This window comes from Carlito syrichta, unplaced genomic scaffold, assembly GCF_000164805.1.
Source record: "Carlito syrichta isolate Samal-C Ts95f unplaced genomic scaffold, Tarsius_syrichta-2.0.1 Scaffold314146, whole genome shotgun sequence".
NCBI lineage: Eukaryota > Metazoa > Chordata > Mammalia > Primates > Tarsiidae > Carlito > Carlito syrichta.
This window is the reverse complement of record NW_007258242.1, coordinates 215,141-233,423: the sequence shown is the minus strand read 5'-3', so window position 1 is coordinate 233,423 and position 18,283 is coordinate 215,141. Positions and strand designations below refer to the sequence as shown.

Below are 18,283 nucleotides of genomic sequence, written 5' to 3'. Positions count from 1 at the left end.
TCCACTCACCTCAGCCTCCCAAAGTGCTGGGATTACAGGCTGAGCCACTGAGCCCGGCTCAACTTCGCAATTTAAATAAAAATATAAAAGTCACCACGCTTAAAACATAACTCATACCATTTATCCTTTCAAGCTACAGACAATAAGACTGTGACTAACAGCTGGGCCCGGTGGCTCATGTCTGTAATCCCAGTACTTTGAGAGGCTATGGTGAGAGGACTGCCTGACTCCAGAGGTTCGAGACCCATCTGGGCAACTTGATGAGACCTCACATTTCCACACTAAATAAAATAAATAATTAGCCAGTCATGATGGCGCACACCTGTAGTTCCAGCTACTTGGTAAAACTTAGGCAGAAGGACTGCCTAAGCCCAGAAAGTTGAGGCTGTGATAGTCATGATCGTGGGACTGCACTCCAGCATGGGCGAGAGTCAGACTCCGCCTCAAAAAAAAGACTCTGACTGACAAGAAAAAAAATGTAAAATTGATGCCCATTTCTACAATTTCCACAGAACTCAATTACTGGGCTAAATGCTAAACTGCAGGGTCAATTAGATTACTAACTCTAATAAAAGTGATTGTTTAAAAGCCTCAACATGTATAAAATGTCTTAATAAACACCTATTTAGCTGAGATTTCATAGTCAAAATGTCTTTCCAAAATGTTCCTTATATTTCACTATAAATGCCTTGGGATTACATGTTACTCAATTCAATGAACTATTTGGTCCTAGTAACCCAGCTGTCATTTCTGATTTGGATATAAACATACAGACACCACCAAAAGTCACTAAAGTACACCAACAACCTAAATATTAAAACTGTGGGCCAGGCTGGGCTTGGTGGCTCAGCCTATAATCCCAGCACTTTGGGAGGCCGAAGCGAGTGGATTGCCTGAGCCCGCGGGTTCGAGATCCACCTGGGCAACTTGTAGAGACTTCATCTCTACAATAAATCCAAAAAACTAGCCAGGTGTGGTAGTGCACTCCTGTAGTTCCAGCTACCTGGAAGGCTGAGGTGGAAGGATCACCGGAGCCCAGCAGTTGAGGCTGTGGTGGCTGGGAGCGTGCCACTGCACTCCAATCTGGGCGACAGAGTGAAACTCCAACTCAAAAAAAAAAAAACCTGTAGGCCAGACGTGGTGGCTCACACCTATAATTCCAGCACCTTTGGGAGGCAGCGATGAGAGGATTGCCCGAGTCCAGGGCTGAGACCAGTCTGGGCAATTTGGTGAGACCTCTTTTCTCTACAATAAATCAAAAACGTAGCCAGGTGTGGTAGCACGCACCTGTAGTCCCAGCTACTTGGAAGGCTGAAGTGAAAGGATCACCTGAGTCCACCAGGTCGAGGCAGTGGTGGCCATGAACGTGCCACTGCACTCCACACTTCAGTCTGGGTGACAGAATGAGGCTCCAACGCAAAAAATAAAAAAAAGAAAAGAGAAAGAAAACATACAGAATGGAAAACAATATTTGTAGGTCACATCTGATAATCTAGGATATATGAAGATATCTTACACCTCAATTTTGAAAGACAAGTCAATTAAAGTCAGCAAAGGATTCAAATAGACATTTCTCCAAATAAAACACACCAATGGACAATAACTACATGAAAAGATGTCCAACATCAGAACATTAGGGAAATGGAAATCAAAACCACAATAAGATACTACTCCATGCTAAAATTTTTAAAAGGTAGACAATAACAGGTGCTGACAAGGATATACAGAAATTGTAACCTGCAGATATTGCTGGTGGGAATATAAAACGATACAACCACTTTGAAAAAGTTTGGCAGTTCTTCAAACTGTTAAATATAGAATGCCCCAATAATTCCATGCTTAAATGTATACCCAAGAGAGCAAAAACATAAGCTTAATGCAAAAACCTGTACACATGTTCATAATGGCATCATTCATAATAGATCCAAATCAGAAACAACCTAAATGTCTAGGTATTAACGAACAAATGAACAAAATGTAGTACATCCATACAATGGAAAGCTATTACTATTATTACTATTTTTTTAGCGACAAGGTCTCACTGCTGCATGATCAGAGCTCACTGGAGCCTCAAATTCCTGGCCTTAAGTGACCCTCTCACCTTAGCCACCCGAGTAGCTGGGACTACAGGCATGCATCACCAAGTTTGGCTAAGTTTATTTCTGGTATAGACGGGGTCTCACTGATCTTGAATTCCTGGCCTCACGTAATCTATCACCTCATATGATCCTCCTGCCTTGGCCTCCGAAGTGCTGTGATTACAGGCATGAGCCATTGCACCTGGCCATATTACTCAGCCGTAGAAATGAATAAAATACATGCTATATTCATGAGTGAAGTATGATATATCGTGCTAAGTGAAAGTCAGTCACAAAGGGCCATATATTATATTATTCTATTTATATGCAATACCCACAATAGGTAAACCCTTAAAAACAAAAAGTATATTGGGGTTACAAGCGATGGCGGGAGTATGACCAGGGAACAACCGCTAATGGATATGAAGTTTCTTTTCTGGGAGATGAAAATGCTCTGGAATTAGACAGTAGTAATGATGGTCATACTGCCAGCTGATTTATGTCCATATCTGTCAAAACTAGATGATCACCTCTGTTCTGCATCCCTCGGAATGGTCAAAATTTAAGAAATAGTAGTATACAACAGTCCAATGTTAAAGCACTGAATATGCTTTTTAGTAATTAACACACTGTGGAAGAAGAGCTGGAAGAAAAATGTGGTCAATAACTATCAGGATATGTTGTTGCACTGCTCATGAAGGATTCAGAAGTGATCAGAAAATGGATTTAAATGTATATATTGCTTATGAGTAGTAGTATGTCCAACTAAGATGAGACATTTATATTCATCTTTTAAGACTCATTGGCTTTTGAATATTAAAAGAAAAAATAGAAAATGGCTGCCAAGGGACAAAAGAAGAGGGTCATGGGAAGCTAGTGTTTAAGAGGTATACACTATTTCAGCTGGGGAAGATGAAGTAGTTCTGGACATGGATGGTGGTGATGGTTGCACAAAAATGTGAATGTACTTAAAGAAAGGGAAAGTCCAGAAGCCCAGAGATCTTATGTCACATACATGAGATCAAATGTTACTTGTTCTTTTTAAACTATCAAATACAACAAAACTATACTATACAGAGAATGGAATGTCACAGTGTGCAAGAAAAGTCACAGTGATCAGGGTTACAATCAAAGCTTGGCTACTGTGAGATTTATGCATTGGGCAAATAAATAAAAATTTGCCTAACCTCTCAAAAAAAGATAAGGTTGGAGGTACTGAAAACTGAAAAAGAGGCCTGTATGGCTGGAGTGCGAGGGAGTGGCATAAGATGAAATCATGGAAGCAAGCAGAAGCTACTCAATGTAAGTTCAAGTAGGTCAAAGAATTCTGTATTTCAAATGCAATGGGGAAGTCACCTAAGGGTTTTGGCAGATGAATAAATCACATGACCTTTAAGAAACCACTCAGGCTGTTATGTGGAGAATGAACTAGAAGACAAAAAAGGAAGCCAGAGCTGACGATGACAGTCACACTGTAAGATGATGGCTGAAATGGTGTGGTATCTGAGGAAATAGAGAAGTTTGCAAACTTTGGTGAGATCTAGAGACAGAATGGATGATTTTAGAGACAAATTAGAGGCTATGGGGGGGATCAAGCTAACTCTCAAACTTCTCCAAGTTAACTAGGCTAGAGTGACCTACCAAGAAGGGAAAGACTGGCAAGAACCAGAATTCAGAGGAAAAGAGAAACAAAACCATTAGCGTTGGAGAAAAGCTGACAGTTTATTTCTTCAAAAGGGATGATGTCTTGAAGTATCAAGGTTATGGTTTCCTTTGAAGCTATTTGCCACTGTCATCTACTGATGCTAACTAAAAATATAGTTAAACGCTTTGGGAATAGTTTCTCTAAGGCTTCAAGTAGACTCAATGCATTAAAATAGTCCTACTAGCAATGCTTAAAATAATTTTATTTTTTAATTTTTTTGAGTTGGAGTCTCACTCTGTCGCCCAGGCTGGAGTGCAGTGGCATGTTCACGCCCACTGCAGCCTCGACTTCTGGACTCAAGAGATCCTTCCACCTCAGCTTTTCAAGTAGCTGGAACCATTATCTATCTATCTATCTATCTATCTATCTACCTACCTACCTACCTATCTACCTACCTATCTACCTATCTAACTACCTACCTATCTAACTACCTACCTATCTAACTACCTACCTATCTAACTACCTACCTACCTACCTATCTATCTATCTATCTATCTATCTATCTATCTATCGTAGAGATGAGGTCTCACCATGTTGCCCAGGCTGGTCTCAAACCCCTGGACTCAGGCAATTCCTTCGCCTCTGCCTCCCAAAGAGTTGGGATTACAGATGTAAGCCACTGCGCCTAGCAAAATAATCTTATTTTAAAAGAGGCTAAAGAATATACTACCAGATGAAGCTGCAAAAATGGCAAAGTAAACAGAGTCCTATATAGTCAAGTGATATCATCTACAACTCTATCTACCACAAACATTTACTGAAAGACAAACTATCTTCCTCAATTTTCCATTCCTCAGTTACTTGTACTATCATACCCCATTACCTAAACTAGAAATCCTGCCAGTACCTTTGATTCTACATCCTATCACAATCCATCCCGGTATCCATTCAATTACTGAAATTAACTGCTTTGGGCCTGGCACAGTGGTTTATGCCTGTAATCCCAGCACTTTGAGAGCCTGAGGCAGGAGGACTGCTAGAGTTCAAGACTAGCTTGGGCAACATAGTTAGACCTTGTCTCTACTAAAAATAAAAATATTACCAAGTGTGGTAGCTGAAGTCTGTAATCCTAGCACTTCACTTCTGGAAGTTAAGATAAGAGGACTGTCTGAGTCTAGGGTTCAAGACCAGCCTGGGCAACTTGGCAAGATCTTGTCTCTACAATAAATCAAAAAATTAGGGGGCGTGGCAGTGCGCACCTATAGTCCCAGCTACTTGCAAGGATTGTCTAGTTCAGCAGGTTAAGGTTATAGTAGCCATGAATGTGCCGCTGCACTCTACCCCGGGCACAGAAACTCCGAATCAAAAAAAAAATCGGGGTAATGGTATGTTCCTGCCATCCCAGCTACTCAGGAGGCAGACGTGGGAGAACTGCCTGAGCCTAGAAGGTTGCAGCTACAGTGAGTTATGATCGTGCCACTGCACTCCAGCCTGGGCAACAGAGACAGATCCTGACTCTAAAAAAAACAAACAAAAAAAATACTTAAAAAACAAAATATTCCTGCTTTGCATCTAAATCAGAAGATTACTTTTCAAACTACCTGGCCAGAATGCCATAACCAAGAGAGACTCAGAGTTAATATTTTGGGTTTAGGCCTGATAAAAACTTTTAAAGAGTGCCCCCAGATAATTCTAATGTGCACTAGTCATAAATTCAAAACCTTTATTTAAATTTTTTTTTTTTCAGCCGGCCTCGGTGACTTGGCCCATAATCCCGCGCCTTGGGAGGCTGAGGTGAGTGAATTGCCTGAGCCCGCGGGTTTGAGACCCGCCTGGACAACTTGGCAAGACCTCATCTCTACAATAAATTTTTAAAAATTAGCCGGCGTGGTAGCGTGCGCCTGTAATTCTGGCTACTCGGAAGGCTGAGGCAGAAGGATTGCTGGAGTCCAGCAGGTTGAGGCTGTGATGGCCAGGCTCAGGTGATCCTTCCGCCTCAGCTTTCCAAGTAGCTGGAACTACAGGAGTGTACCACCATGCCTGGCTAATTTTTTCATTTATTGTAGAGATGAGGTCTCACCAAGTTGCCAAGACTGGTTTCAAACCCCTGGACTCACACAACCCTCTTGCCTCGGCCTCCCAAAGTGCTGGAATTACAGGCTTGAGTCACCGTGCCCCGCCACTTTAATTATTCTTAACGCTACTGCCCTCATTATCCCTTGTCCTCATTACTTCTTGGCTAGACTATTAAAATAGCTTCCTTATTTCCAGCCTTCTCCATTCTGACCTATTTTCTACACCACCAAAATTCCCTATCTTTTGCTATTCAAAAAAAGTGACAATTGGTAAATTTGAATAAGGCCTTTAAATTATAATATTGTATCAATTTCCTGATTTTGGTAATCATCCTGGGTTATGTAAGAGAATATCCTTGATTTTATAAACACTAAAGTACTTAGGAGTAAAGTGACATCGTGTCTGCAACATACTCTCAAACATTACTAAGACAAAAATGTGTGTGCGTGTGTGTATATTATACTTAAAGAATAACAGATAATATACATGTTCAACTACAGGCACATGCTACTACGCCTGGTTAATTTTTATTATTATTATTATTTTTTTGTAGAGGCGAGGTCTTGCTATATTGCCTAAGCTAGTCTCAAACTCCTGGTTCAAGCAATCCTCCTGTCTGTCTCCCAAAGTGCTTGGATTACAGGTTTGAACCATTGTGCCCAGCCTCAACACTATTCTTCAGTAAGCTGCTAAGTTATTTACACACATACTTCACAGTCCCAAATAACTGACTTACTGGCATATATGCAACACTATCCTTTTTTCTGGAAGAACAACGAAATTTATGGCTGAGAATATTTATGACAAAGCAATTTCCTTTCAGAGGTCAAAATTGTAGAGAACAGGCTATGAGATGCAGTTCTTTAAATTATTTTCATTAAAATGAGTAACACAGTGAAGACAAAGCACATCTTCCTAACGTGAGTGTAAAAGCATTACTATGATATAGTTTACAAAAAGAAACTAAGTAAAAATACAGTAAACTCAGAAGGACGTGAAAAGTTATGATAATCTGAATGATTGTATGTAACGATTCTCTGCAAACGAAACAGCCAAAACAAAAAAACTACCCAGACTGTTCTGATTGGTCCCAGAGGCGTCTGGATCTGGGTCCTTGCAAATACAGCACTGAGCTAGAGCAGTGAGGATTACTGACCACCTGGAGGTTTGTGGAGCGGTCTGGACTTGGAGTGAATTCGCTAATTCATGGACTAAAGCTGATTCCTACGGTCCAGGTGGAGAACCCTGGCTCATTGTAATACAGAAATATTTTTAAGTTAGCTTTTGGAGTCATGAAATTATCCTTCACTACTAACTCAATTTGATAGTTGTAAGTATGAATTAACATTTGTGCCAACAACCAAAACAGAAAAAACTGCATAACTATTAACCAGTATGCTAACAAACTGCTCACTACCAAATCAATAGCTAAATTTTTTTTTTTTTTTGAGTTGGGGTCTCACTCTGTCACCTAGACCGGAGTGCAGTGGCACGCACATGGCCACCGCCACCTCAACCTACTGGGCTTTGGCGATCCTTCTGCCTCAGCCTTCCAAGTAACTGAAACTACAGGCGCGCACTACCACACCTGGCTAATTTTTTATTTATTGTGGAGATGAGGTCTCGCCAAGTTGCCCAGGTGGCTCTTGAACCCACGGGCACAGGCAATCCACTCACCTCAGCCTCCCAAAGTCCTGGGATTACAGGGTGAGCCACCGAGCCCACCGAGCTGGGATTACAGCCTGGGCAACAGCTAAATCCTACCTCTCCAGCTCTAGTGTTCTACAATGTATCTAAACTAGTAAGCAAAATAATTCACCTTGTTTATAAACAAAAACCAATTGTATGTAGTGGATCATGCCTGTAATCCCAGCACTTTGAAGATGGAAGCAAGAGGATTGCCTAATCCCAGAGTTCAAGACAAGCCTGGGCAACTTGGTGAGATCTCATCTCTACAATAAATAAAAAAATTAGCTGAGCATGGTGGTGTGCCTAAAGTCCCAGGAACTTGGAAGGCTCGCTTAGGTGGAAGGATCACCTGAGTTTAGCAGGTAGAGGATTTGGTGATCAAGAACGTGCCACTGCACTCCAGCCTGGGCAACAGTGAGACTCGACTCAAAAAACAAAAACAAAAAAAAACCTCAATAATACGAAGAGACGTGCTGAAACACTGAAATAATTTTAGAAAAAACAAGGTTTGTAGAATGGCACTAATATGCTAATGTAATTGGTAAGCAAAGACAATTATTTTAACTACTATTATAACCCTCAAGAAAAAGACCGCATTCAGAAAATACAATCTAGAACAAGACAAAAATGACAAAACTTACCAGCAATTTCTACAATATCGCCAGGAACTATGTCTTTAGCTTTAATCCGCTGTACGCTCTTTCTGTCCTGTCGATACACTTTGCCCATTTCAGGCTCATATTCCTTAAGGGCTTCAATTGCATTTTCAGCATTTCTCTCCTGTATTAAAAAAAAACCCAGAAGGTAAGAGCAATAAACATCTGCCTGCCACTCCAAGTATTAAGGAATAAACTCTAGATTCTAATTTTAAGGGAGGGAAATAAAAGAGAAAGAACACACTATTAACATATGTATCAAATTATTCATATCTTGTTAATATAAGAAACACTTTACAAGGGCACTTAAAATTTTGTATTAAATTTAAAAAATAAGTACCCCCAAGAAATCTAAGGGGATAAAACTAAAATGAGGAAAATAATTTATGCAAACTGCTGTCCCTAAGCACACTGTAAAACAGCCCTCGCCTCCAGCCACATACATCCATACCATTTAAATTGATTCTGTCTCACATGAAAGATAGTAGTCTAGGGTTAGGCTGCTTAAGTCCAATCCAGGGTATTCACTTTAACAGCTGTAACTGTGGATCAGCTGGCTACACAACACACAGGTTTACTGTCTATAAAACAAGGACACTAGGCCAGGTCCTAGAGGCTCACGCCTAATCCCAGCACTTTGGGATGCTAAAGTGGGAGGACTGCATGATCCCAGGAGTTCAAGAACAGCCTAGGCAACATAGTAAGACTTTGTCTCTACATAAATTAAAATTAAAAAATTAGTGAAGAGTGATCGCAAACACCTGTAGTGTCAGCTACTTGGAAGGCTGAAGCAGAAGGATCACTTGAGCCCAGCAGATCAAGAGTGTGGTAGCCATGAGTGTGCCATTGCACACACCAGCATGAGTGAGAGTAGGACTTCACTCAAAAAAAAAAAAGGAAGACACTAATAATAGTAGTACCTACCAACTTCAAGGCCTGTGAGACTTAGGGGTAGAAGTCATGAAAAATGCTTAGACTGTGTTTAGGCACATAGTAAATGCTGTAAGCAATGAATTAAGAAAATCAAGAGCTGGATATGCTGGCTCATGCCTAAAATCTCAGCCCTTTGGGAGGCTAAGGCGAGAGGACTGCCTGAGCTTACGGGCTCGAGACAGCCTGGGCAACTTGGTGAGACCTTGTAACTACAATAATAAAAAAATTATGCCACGCACGGTGGTGCGCGCCTGTAGTCATAAGCATGCCACTGCAATCCAGCCTGGGCGACTCAAAAAAAAAAAAAAAAAAAAAAGTAAAGAAAATCAAGTTAGAATGGGTTCAGTGGCTCAGCCTGTAATCCCAGCACTTTGGGAGGCCGAGGTGAGTAGACTGCCCGAGCCCGCGGGTTCGAGACCCACCTGGGCAACTTGATGAGACCTCATCTCTACAATAAATAAAAAAATTAGCCGGGCGTGGTAGCGCATGCCTGTAGTTCCAGCTACTTGGAAGGCTGAGGCGGAAGGATTGCCGGAGCCCAGCGGGTCGAGGCTGCAGTGGCTGCAGTCTAGGCGACGGAGTGAGACTCCAACTCAAAAAAAAAAAAAAAAAAAAAAAAAAGAACGAACATCAAGTTATATCACACAACTTGTAACAACTATTCTTCCATTGGTAAAGATCAACAAATGGCTGCTAGTCGGGTTCTATATACTTATCATAATATCACATATGAACAAGATATCAAGACTTAGTCACACAGTTGTTCTTCCTAGTTTCAAAAGATGCAGAATCAAACTTGCCCAAGAATTAAATGACACAAAACTGAAAACTAAGCACATATGCCTTACTTTTGTTGTATGCACTCCTGAAAAAGCATAGGAAACCTTAAATTTGAGAAATTTTTTTTTTTTGAGTTGGAGTCTCATTCTATCACCTAGACTGGAGTGCAGTGGCATGCTCCTGGCTACTGCAGCCTCGACCTGCTGGGCTCCGGCGATCCTTCCGCCTCAGCCTTCCAAGTAGCTGGAACTACAGGCGCGCACTACCATGCCCGGCTAATTTTTTGATTTATCGTAGAGATGAGGTCTCGCCAAGTTGTCCAGGCGGGTCTTGAACCCGCGGGCTCAGGCAATCCACTCACCTCAGCCTACCAAAGCGCGGGATTACAGGCTGAGCCACCGAGCCCAGCTGAAACAAACTTCTTTTTCCATAGGAGTTCTCTCTTCTAAACCTATGAACCATGGAAGTTTTACTTCCTTTTCTCACTCTTCAAGATCCTGCCGGGTAAAACTTAACTAGACATTCAAAATTAATCACATGTCCCAAGAGCACTGTACTGTGTTCCTACTAAAAGTCAGCAAAAATACATTTACATTAGAAGCATACACTTAGATAAATTATCTCAGACCTAAAAACACAGTGACAATTAAAAACCACTGAAAGAGCTGGGCATGGAGGCTCACACCTGTAATCCTAGTACTTTGGGAGACTGAGACAAGAGGATCCACCGAGCTCAGAAGTTTGAGACCAGCCTGGGCAACATAGCAAAACCTATCTCTTAAAAAAATAAATACATAAATAATCCAGGCGTGATGGTTCATGCCAGTAATCCCAGCACTTTGGGAGGTGGAGGCGAGAGACTGCCTGAGCTAAAGGGTTCAAGATCAATCTAGGTAACTTGGTGAGACTTCATTTCTACAATAAATAAAAAATTCAGCCAGGTATGGTGGTGTGCACCTGTGTTTCCAGTTACTTGGAAGGCTGAGGTGAAGGATCACCTGAGCCCAGTTAAGTCGAGGTTGCAGTGGCCATGAGTGTGCCACTGCACTGCAGCCTGGGCAACAGAGTGAGATTCCTCAAAGGGGTGTCTATATTCGTCAAGAACCTAGAAGATAAATACTTAATATAAATCTGAAGTTTCAGAGTCTGTTAAAATCATTCCTCCCAAAAATCAAAAAGATCAACTAGATATCTGCAGCAGGACAATTACATGAACTGGGGAAATGCCATGACCTTTCTATAGTAAAATTAGCTTCCATTCTGCAAGAAAAGCCTGAGCAACTCAGGGAAAGTATACAGGAGTAACAAGCACTACAGGGAAAACTACCTAGGGTTTAAGTAATTTTTTATAGCTGAACCCAAAAAAAAAAAAAAATCCAAGGAGAATGAAGATTACATTGAGTTTATAGAGTTTGTCACAGGAAGCAATCAATAAAGAAAAAGAGATGCTGGTTCTCACATTTTCTAATTTCCTTAAGCAGTTTCTCTCACCCATTTTAGCTCACTGCTACCATAAAGGGTGAGTAATTTTATCAGCAAAGTTTATATACATGAAAGATCTAAAATTTTGCAATTTTATATAAATGGACAAAAAAATATACACAGGCTTTTCAGACACATTTTACAGATATATTTATACTCAACATCAGGAAAAAGATAACAGAAAGATTAATACAGTTTAAATCACTTACATAAACTACTAAAATTTAGCACTGTAGGAATTTTTGCTTACCTGCCATACACCCACAATTGCATTGGCTACTAATATGAGTAAAATTACAAAAGGTTCTACAAAGGCTGTAATTGTTTCTTCACCTTCTTCAAACCAAGCCAAAACCTACAAGAGATATGGCATGTGTTAGAACTGTTATGTTTTTTTAGGTTTAATGCCACTTTATAATAAAAGTGGCTGACAAGGAATTATGACAGACAAAATCTATTTTTTTACTTTCTCTAGAAACAAATGGTGGCAAAATGTTATGATATAGACCAGCTTATGTCTTGTTCATAATAATTCTTGGGAGCCAAAACTATACTTAATAATATCCTTAAGAGTTTTTTTTTTTAAGTCAGTCTCACTCTGCTGCCCAGGCTGGAGTGCAGTGGCACGCTCACGGCCACCGCAGCCTAGACTTGTTGGGCTCAGGCGATTCTTCTGCCTCAGCCTTCCAAGTAGCTGGAACTACAGGAGTAAGCCACCATGCCTGGCTAAGAGTTAATTTTTTTGATGTAATAATTCCATTTTAGAATCCAAATAAAACTCCTTTTTAGGTGGAAATAACTGTCTTTTTTTTGGGATTGGAAAATATAATTTATTTAAAAAGTAAATGAGAGAGAGAGAGAGAGAGAAAAGATTCACCTCTGCAAGGTAAGAGAGGAGGCCAAGGCTTAGGAAAACATGGCCCAGTGCAAAGCACACGGGTAGACCACAGTTTACCAAAGCAATGGCCAGGGTTGCTATAACTTAATGAATACACAGCCTGGCCAGAGTTTAACAAAAGTAATAGCCATAAATCTCGTTCATTTAATGCATATATATTTAGAAAAATAAAACTTGTATTTCTAAATTTACTAAAGTGAAAAGTGATCATCAACAGTTATTATTATTTGGATAATATTCATATCAAATATCACCTATATGTGCCATAAATTCGTAGTAAAAACAACCTGATCATTAACTCAGATTTTAGAGTACATAAACTGTCAAACCACTTATTTTCAGTGGTATACGGAAGGTCATCTCAAAATAACTGTAAGGCTGTTCTGAGCTCAGGAATGTATTTTGAAGGTTACCTTCCATATGACCTAGTATAGCAACTCAGCACTTCAGATGACATGAAGTCGTCCAAAAATGTTATAACTGGGCACAGAATGCTGTCCCCAAGAAAAATGAGCAGAGGGTTAAACTCCTAGCTCCTATAAGCATAACCTTGTCTTAACATCTTAATGTAAAAGCTACAAATTAAGAGCCACACTGTACTTCACAATCCAACAATTACAAAGGAGGTACAAAGAGAGAACCTAATGCAATGAATCATCAAAATAAAGAATATGGTGAAGAGCAATCTAAATGGTTAAAAATTCAACAATTTTGAGCCGGGCGTGGTAGCGCGCGCCTGTAGTTCCAGCTACTTGGAAGGCTGAGGCGGAAGGATTGCCGGAGCCCAGCAGGTCGAGGCTGCGGTGGCCAGGAGCGGCCATTGCACTCCAGTCTGGGTGACAGAGTGAGACTCTAACTCACAAAAAAAAAAAAAAAAAAAAAAAAAAAAATCAACAATTTTTATGGAAACCTACCAATCCAGAAAGGGTGTTAAACAGACCTAATGATTCAACCTGGGACTGAACCAACACTGCTCAAAATGTTTGCATATTTCACAATAAAATCTTTTCTCTTAAAACATCTATTTAGCCGGGCTCAGTGGCTCAGCCTGTAATCCTGCGCCTTGGGAGGCTGAGGTGAGTGGATTGCCTGAGCCCGCGGGTTCGAGACCCGCCTGGGCAACTTGGCGAGCCCTCATCTCTACAATAGATCAAAAATCAGCCGGGCATGGTAGCACGTGCCTGTAATTCTGGCTACTTGGAAGGCTGAGGTGGAAGGATCGCTGGAGCCCAGCAGTCGAGGCTGCAGTGGCCAGGAGCGGCCACTGCACTCCAGTCTGGGCGACAGAGTGAGACTCCAACTCAAAACAAAAAACAAACCAAAAAACATCTACTTAGTAAACAATGAACGCACTTTTTGAAATGACTTAAGGCAATAATGAAACCATCTGACTAATTTGTACTTACTGGAATATTGTGAGCTTTGACACAAATAGCAAATGAAAAAGATGATTAAGGCAATGCCCAATATGAATATTGCAAGAGAGTAACAATGAAAAAGAAACATCAATCTGAGTAGGAAAAACCAACAACAGGAGGCACCAAGACTAAGTCCTGATAGATGCCAATCGCCACTGACATCTAGTGAACTAGAACAGGCAGAAAACCAGAATGAATATGGTAAGTGTTGCTGCAAGCTTTCAACAAGGCATTCCTAGTGTTAAGGTCAGGCCTAATGCCAAATGAAAACTTCTCTAGGAAGTTATAAATTTTGATAGATGCAGAATCACAGCTGCTCTGATACTAGCCTTTCAAACACTTGCCAAGGAGAGCCTATCAGAAGTAAGAAACTTAATTAGGTCTTAGGGGAGAAAAACTGCTCAACTTCAAGAGAAACTAGAACCCTTCCAAAAGGTCAGTGAGGCATTAGCAACTGTAAGATAAGCTTCACACCTTGTTAAAGTGGATATGAATTTCCCTCTCGGCAGCCAAGCCTGGGGAACAAACTTAAAGCAACCTCCCATAACAGCTAGAGCAAAGGAAAAAACTAAAACAAGCAGTGACAGGACTACCAAAGCAAATCTCTACTTTTCAAGAAACGTGCAGTTCTTTTTCACAAACATTCATCAATAATGTAAGACTTCTAATTTGTACAATGCAGTAGTCTTTTATGACTTTAAATGTTTATGTGTAGAAAACACAAGCATTCATCAGTCCAGCACAGTGGCTTAAGCCTGTAATCCCAGCACTTTGGGAGGCCAAGGTGAGGGGATTGCCTGAGCCCACAGGTTTGAGAACAGCCTGGGCAACGTGATGAGACCTCATCTCTACAATAAATCAAAAAATTAGCCAGGCGTGGTAGCGTGCGCCTACACCCAACAGCTCGACACTGGAGTTACTGTGAACATGCCACTGAACTCCAGCCTGGGTGACAGAGTGAGACTCCAACTAAAAAAAAAGGGAAAACACAAGCATCCATATTGTTATTTGAAGCTTCTATAGATAAACAACCACTTGATGAAAAACTAGTGGGCAAATATCAGGATGAAAGAATGGTATCCAAATCTATTTAAAATTGACAACCACTAACTTTCTGAAAACTTTATAAACAAATGTCTATTTTGGGCCAGGCACAGTGGCTTATTTCTGTAACCCCAGGACCGTGGAAGTCCAAGGTGGGAGGATCACTTGAAACTAAGAGTGCGAGACCAGCCTGGGCAACACAGTGAGCCCTGGTCTTTAAAAAAATAAAATAAAATAAATTAGCCACGCATGGTGGCATATGCCTGCAGTCCCAGCTGAGGTGGGAAGATTGCCTGAGCTCAAGGAGTAGAGGCCGCAGTGAGCAAGATCATGCCATGGCATTGCAACCTGGATGACAGAGCAAAATCTTATCTCTTCAAAAAAAAAAAAAGAGGTCTATTTTAAAACCATAAATAATCCACATAATTAAAAGCTACAGCCTAAAATGAAGAGCAGCCATATGAGACCATGTGCAGTCCCTCATGGTTTTTATTCTATTGACAAGAAAACCTCTTCAGTTGTTAAAGTGAAAAAATGATTACTGACAAAAGACTTCATGACATGGAGAGGGGCTAAGGGACAGGGAGGAAAACTGGAGGAGTGATAGTATTATTACTGAAATGCAAGATGCCTTATTAGCATTGCAGTAAGGCGAGTTCATAATTATTGTTTATCCAAAGTCATACAAAATATATTTGTACAAAAGACTGGAAAAATGTTTCTAAAAATCTGGACAATAGGTTGAATATAAAGGACTATCTGTATTGCCTCCTGTTCACTGTTGTATCCCTAAGGGCTTAGAAGAGTCTCTGGCATATAGTTGATTGAATAAAAGCATAAATAAATGAAATAAAATCTCATACAACCTCTAGAGATATAAGACCCTATGTGGCAGTACATGAACTTAATTATTAAGAGAGTAAAAAGGGCCAGGCATGGTGGCTCATGCCTGTAATCCCAGCACTTTGGGAGGCTGAAGCAGGAGAACAGTTCAAGTCCAGGAATTCAAGACCAGACTGGGCAACACAGTGAGACCTCATCTCTACAAAGAAAATAAAAATAAAAAATAAAATTAGCCACTGGTGGTGGCACACACCTGCTATCCAGCTACTAGGCTCAAAGAGGGATCACTAAAAGTCAGGAGTGTGAGGCTGCAGTGAGCTGTGACCATGACACTCCACTCCAGTCTGGGCAACAAAGTAAGACCCCAACTCAAAAAAAAAAGATAAAAAAGGTAACCAACTTCATAAACAAAAACAAAGGAAAGTGGAAGAAAAGGCTACTGCAGTATAATTTTAGACGTAAACAGTGTTTCTTCTTCCCTTTGCTTTGCACAAAACAGAGTTAACAGTACCTGACTTCTGGAGTTTATATTATCAAACAAGTTCAACGTTTCAAACTGCCAATACTTTGAATAATCAAAGTAGCCACTTGCTAATGAACATTCAACTCCATTAAACTTTACACAGTTCTTCCAATTACTATCCATAAAATTAATCTCTGTACAGCACTGCTAATTTTAGATAGGAAGTATAACGGATAAAGCAAAATTTTATCTTTTTGAAGTGGAGTCTCACTCTGTTGCCCAGGCTGGAGTGTAGTGGCACACTCACAGTCATCCTAGTATTGACCTGCTGGGCACCGACAATCCTTCTGCCTCAGCCTTCCAATTAGCCAGAACTACAGGCACACGCTACCACACCTGGAAAATTTTCAATTTATTGTAGAAATGATACCTCGCCTAGTTGCCCAGGCTGGCCTCAAACCCGTGGGCTCAGGCAATCCACTTGTCTTGGCCTCCCAAAGTGCTGGGATTACAGGCTGAGCAACCAAGCCCAGTCAAATAAAGCAAACTTTGACCCAAGGTAGAAAGGAGAGTTCTGCTGTAAACTGGGAGACAGCAATGGGACTGTGAGTCAGTTATCTGTATGTTGGGATAATGGGCTGAGCTCTTAACAAGAACATAAAAAGAAAATAAAAGAGAGCAGAAACAAATTTTGCTCAAAAACTTATGCTGTGCCTTTGGGCACTCAAAAGTTTGCTACATAAATGAAGAAGTTTAGCATCAAAAACTTTTTTTTTTTTTTTGAGTTGGAGTCTCACTCTGTTGCACAGACTGGAGTGCAGTGGCCTCTCCCGGCCACCACAGCCTTGACCGCTGGGCTCCGGCGATCCTTCCGCCTCAGCCTTCCAAGTAGCTCGAACTACAGGCGAACACTGCCACACCTGGTTAACTTTTTTTTTTTATTTATTGTAGGGATGAGGTCTCACCAAGTTGCCTGGGCGGGTCTCGAACCCGCGGGCTAAGGCAATTCACTCACCTCGGCCTCCCAAAGTGTGGAATTACAGGCTGAGCTACTGAGCCTGGCCTACATCAAGAACTTTTTTAGGGCCAGGTGTGGAGGCTCAAGCCTGTAATCTCAGCACTTTGGGAGGCCGAGGCAAGAGGATTGCCTGAGTCCAGGGGTTCGAGACCAGCCTGGGCAACTTAGTGAGACTTCGTCTCTACAATAAATCAAAAAATTAGCTGGGCATAGTAGCACATGCCTGTAGTTCCAGCCACTTGGAAGGTTGAGGAGGAAGAATCGCATGAGCCCAGCAAGTGGAGGCTACAGTGGCCACGAGCATGCAACTGCAATCCAGCCTGGGCAACAGTGAGACTCCAACTCAAAAAAAAAAAAAAAAAAAAAAAAAATCGCTATTCTCAGACTTGAGAAAACAATCTTCTGACAAAAAAGTACAATATAAATATATATATTTAAAAATCCATCTTTCAAATCATTATTATTTTTCTTTTTTTTAAAATAGAGATTGGGCCTCGCTATGTTGCCCAGGCTTGGATTGCAGTTGCCCAGGCAGATCTCAAACTCCTGGCCTTAAATGGATCCTCTCTCTTTGGCTTCCCAAAGAGCTATGATTATAGGAATGAGCCAGAGCCCAGTCTCAAATCATTATTTTTAAAGAGATTTAAATTAGCTAAACAAATCAATAAATTGTCCATTTTATCCAATTGTAAAAATGAAAAGATGATACAGGAAAAAAATTTTCATTACTACACATAATGCAGCATCAAATACTATCCGAATTTACGATTCTGAGAAAACCAAAGTAAACAGATCCCACATATTTTGCAAATGCTACTCAGCTAGGCCCGGTGGCTCACACCTGTAATCCTAGCACTTCGGGAGGCTGAGGAGAGAGGACTGTCTGTATCCAGGGATTTGAGATCAGCCTGGGCAACTTGGTGAGATCTCGTCTCTACAATAAATCAAAAAATTAGCCGGGCATGATGGTGCACGCCTGTGGTGGTTCCAGTTACTTGGAAGGCTGAGACAGAAGGATCACCTGAGCCCCATTAGGTCGAGGCTGCAGTGGCTGTGAGCATGCCACTGTACTCCAGCATGGGCTACTGAAATAAATTCACCCAACAAGTGTAATCGAAAACTCCAGTCTGGGCAAGAGTGAGACTCCAACTCAAAAACAAAAAACAAACAAACAAAAAAATTAGCCGGGTGTGGTAGCGCACGCCTGCAGTTCCAGCTACTTGGAAGGATGAGGCAGAAGGATCGCCAGAGCCCAGCAGG

General features: G+C 41.0%; 1 protein-coding gene across 2 annotated transcripts in view; it reads right to left on the bottom strand.

Moving 5' to 3' along the window:
* The window catches only part of ATP2A2 (ATPase sarcoplasmic/endoplasmic reticulum Ca2+ transporting 2), a 68,414-nt gene that overhangs the window by 46,675 nt on the left and 3,456 nt on the right, over positions 1 to 18,283 (bottom strand). For both annotated transcript variants that reach the window (XR_002482719.1, XM_021719115.1), the window contains exons 3-4: positions 11,590 to 11,694; positions 8,130 to 8,268 (exon numbers count right to left, since the gene is read on the bottom strand). Coding sequence is in view for 1 of the 2 variants with exons in the window: in XM_021719115.1 (XP_021574790.1) it covers positions 8,130 to 8,217 (88 nt within the window). In the remaining variant the exon portion in view is untranslated. The remainder of the gene's footprint in view (positions 1 to 8,129; positions 8,269 to 11,589; positions 11,695 to 18,283) is intronic.